General features: G+C 34.5%; 1 protein-coding gene across 2 annotated transcripts in view; it reads left to right on the plus strand.

The window, feature by feature from the left end:
* The first annotated feature begins 373 nt into the window (after positions 1 to 373).
* The window catches only part of LOC116844543 (cleft lip and palate transmembrane protein 1 homolog), a 3,191-nt gene continuing 310 nt past the window's right edge, over positions 374 to 3,254 (plus strand). Inside the window, exons 1-6 of one of the 2 annotated variants that reach the window (XM_032816199.1) lie at positions 374 to 546; positions 865 to 1,443; positions 1,513 to 1,630; positions 1,844 to 2,047; positions 2,199 to 2,336; positions 2,435 to 3,246. In XM_032816199.1, coding sequence (XP_032672090.1) covers positions 382 to 546; positions 865 to 1,443; positions 1,513 to 1,630; positions 1,844 to 2,047; positions 2,199 to 2,336; positions 2,435 to 3,201 — 1,971 coding nt within the window. In that variant the 5' untranslated portion in view covers positions 374 to 381 and the 3' untranslated portion in view covers positions 3,202 to 3,246. The remainder of the gene's footprint in view (positions 547 to 864; positions 1,444 to 1,512; positions 1,631 to 1,843; positions 2,048 to 2,198; positions 2,337 to 2,434; positions 3,247 to 3,254) is intronic. The other variant, XM_032816198.1, reaches the window with a different exon arrangement.

Below are 3,254 nucleotides of genomic sequence, written 5' to 3' on the forward strand. Positions count from 1 at the left end.
ACAGACAGAATTCAATAAACAATGACGTATATATAGACCAAATATCTGTATACTTTATTAAATATGGAGTGAAGTTGACATTGACAGTTTAAAATAGAGTAAAAAAGTTGGATCGCCTTTAAAATACTTTCTTACTTTATCCTATAGAACATCAAGAGCAATATAACGTCATAGTAATATAATCTTTCCCGTTTGAAAGTAGAAATTGTAAAATTGAAAGTACTTTTATTCTCTCTTTATCTGATTTATATATATAATTTGTTAAAACAAATCGCCTTGTCCTAGTTAGCTGTGATTAATCTTTCTGCGCCACTGGCAGCGCCACCAACAGCTGATCTTCTAAATATACTCATTATACATCGTCTACGTGTCGTTCATTTAATGGAGAAGCAAACTGGAAGGAGCACGGGACCCAAAAGAAAAATGGTGGTTACTGAGGTTTGTCATCGTGACGGCGAAAAAGTAGCTGTCACAGAAAACATGGATAACAATCAATCCAACAGCGAACTGGTTCCGACGAACGAACAGAATAATGACGAGAGAAGTGTGCGTTAAGATTTTATCGATCATATTCGTGTGGTTCTTAAAATAAAATGTACCAAGAGAATAATGACAATTGCTGTTAAAAGTTCATTCTATTTGCATTAGTATATCTTTTAGCATACACGATTCTTTTTTTAATGGAAGACCTTGTGATAGTGCACCTGTAATGAATGTTTGAAATGATTTGTGAAAGATACGCCGTCTATTCGATATTTTAAATAAAACAAACAGTAAAATTGATACGCGAATTATATATATAGATATATCGATGTGAGTACAACACACATCAAGATAACGTTCATAAGGATATATTTCTTACAGGTAAATGCAGAGAATGACGAACAGAGGAGAAAACCTCAGCCATCGCGCTTAGAATCATTTTTTGCCATAACGAAATCGATAATCATAAGGGCTCTTATAATTTATTTTATTAGTAGCTTCTTTAGACGTCCTGATAATAATTCCAAGTCTCCCAATACCATTAGTGATACACGCTTGCAAGCTGTAAATATATTCCCAAATGGGACATTATTTGATCTTAGTATTTATCTATCAGAATCCGAGAACTTTAAAAATTTCAACGACTTGCAATCTTTGATATGGTTTGAAGAAGGATTAGTTTATGGAGACTGGTATAGTGGGCCAAATCAAGATGGCTCAAGAGTTCTCGAATATACATTTATTCCTTCGGAAAGATTGAAGAATAATGGCTCTATCTATCTTCATATATATATAACGAAGAGTGGCAAGTCGCCAAATCCTAAGGCTGGTAAAGGTATCTATGCTGGTGATTACATGTCCTATACGAAAAAAATGTTGAATAAATTCAAGAAGATCAAATATCAAAAAAAACACAATTTACTGACTGGTGAGAGCACAGCTAGCAAAGAGGAAATAGAGGTTTGTGTTACTTGTAAAGTTTCTCTATTATGTAGCAAATATATTCTCTGAATGTGTAATGTCTTGCAGAAAGCTGCACTGATGGACCAAGAATATGTGTCACATTGGCACCCAAATCTGACTGTTAATTTGGTGGTTGATCAAACCAATTGGGTCTACGGTCAAGTACCACAACCACTGGATGAATGTAAGTTTTCATTTCCAATATATTTTTTATATGAAAGTAAGTGCCAAAGTATTATGACATACTAAAATTAGCTTTATCTATTTTTTCAAAACAATTTGCTAAAACTTTTATATCATTAATATCTGACAGACTATTGAATGTCTGTAATAAATTTTTTAAATAAAATGTTATTTTTCTGCAATGCAATTTTAAAAATATTTTTTTCTTTTTTAGACATAAATTTTTTACCTAATGGAAATACATATAAGCCAATAATATATACAAATGATTTTTGGAATATGCAACGGGATTATCAGCCATTAAATAATACTGTAGAGCAATTGGAACTCAGATTAACTTATCAGCCACTTTCATTGTTCAAGTGGCAAATTTATGCGGCCCAATCTGTTAGAAATAAATGGACATCATCGTTTATGGGTTTGTTATATTTTAGGATAATATATGCATGTGTGTGTCTTTCTATATGTGTATATATATATGTGAATGTGTACATTTATAATACAATTTAAAACATAAAATTCTACTGTTATTATTTTGAATTTTCGCTAATTTATTATTATTTAATTAGGAGAAGTAACTGGGGAAGATGATAATGAACAAGATACTCTGAAGGAGACTTTACTTGAGACAAACCCATATCTACTAGGATTGACCATAATTGTGTCAATTCTGCATAGTGTATTTGAATTCTTAGCATTTAAAAATGGTAAGCCTAAAAATCTATTTAACATATATACAAGTAGAAACTACACAAGCCTTTGTAATATATTGATTTTTCTAATCTACATCCCTTTCTCTTTTCAGATATTCAATTTTGGAATAACCGGAAGTCCTTAGAAGGTCTATCTGTGCGCTCTGTATTTTTTAATGTATTCCAGTCTATTGTTGTTCTTCTTTACGTTCTGGACAACGAGACAAACACAGTCGTGCGCATTAGTTGTGCGATAGGCCTGTGCATCGAAGTATGGAAAATCAACAAAGTCATCGATATTAATGTTAACAGGGAAACAAAAGTACTTGGGGTCTTTCCGAAGATATCATTCCAAGATAAAGGCTCATACGTGGAGTCTTCCACGAAGGAGTATGACAGACTCGCCTTTAAATATTTATCGTGGGCCTTGTACCCGCTGCTAGGAGGATACGCCATCTATTCGCTCATGTATTTGGAGCACAAGGGCTGGTACTCTTGGGTTCTCAATATGCTGTACGGATTTCTATTGACTTTCGGCTTCATCATGATGACGCCGCAGCTATTCATCAACTACAAATTAAAGAGCGTCGCGCATCTTCCGTGGCGTATGCTGTCCTACAAATTCCTCAACACATTTGTCGACGATATTTTTGCATTTGTGATAAAGATGCCGACTCTGTACAGGATCGGCTGCTTCCGTGATGACATCGTTTTCTTCATATTTTTGTACCAAAGATGGATATACAAGACGGATCACACCAGAGTGAACGAATTCGGTTTCTCGGGCGAAATGGAGGCGCAACTTGCGGAAAATAAGAAGCAACAGGTAGTCGTTAAAGATCGCCCGACACACGAACTAGCGAAGAAGAAGAACGAATAATACTTGGTGTATAGTTCTAGCAAATACATTGCCTTGTGTTGCCCCCCCCCCCC

The sequence above is a fragment of the Odontomachus brunneus genome, unplaced genomic scaffold, assembly GCF_010583005.1.
Source record: "Odontomachus brunneus isolate Ranch 3 - 2012 unplaced genomic scaffold, Obru_v1 Obru_scaffold_042, whole genome shotgun sequence".
Lineage (NCBI taxonomy): Eukaryota > Metazoa > Arthropoda > Insecta > Hymenoptera > Formicidae > Odontomachus > Odontomachus brunneus.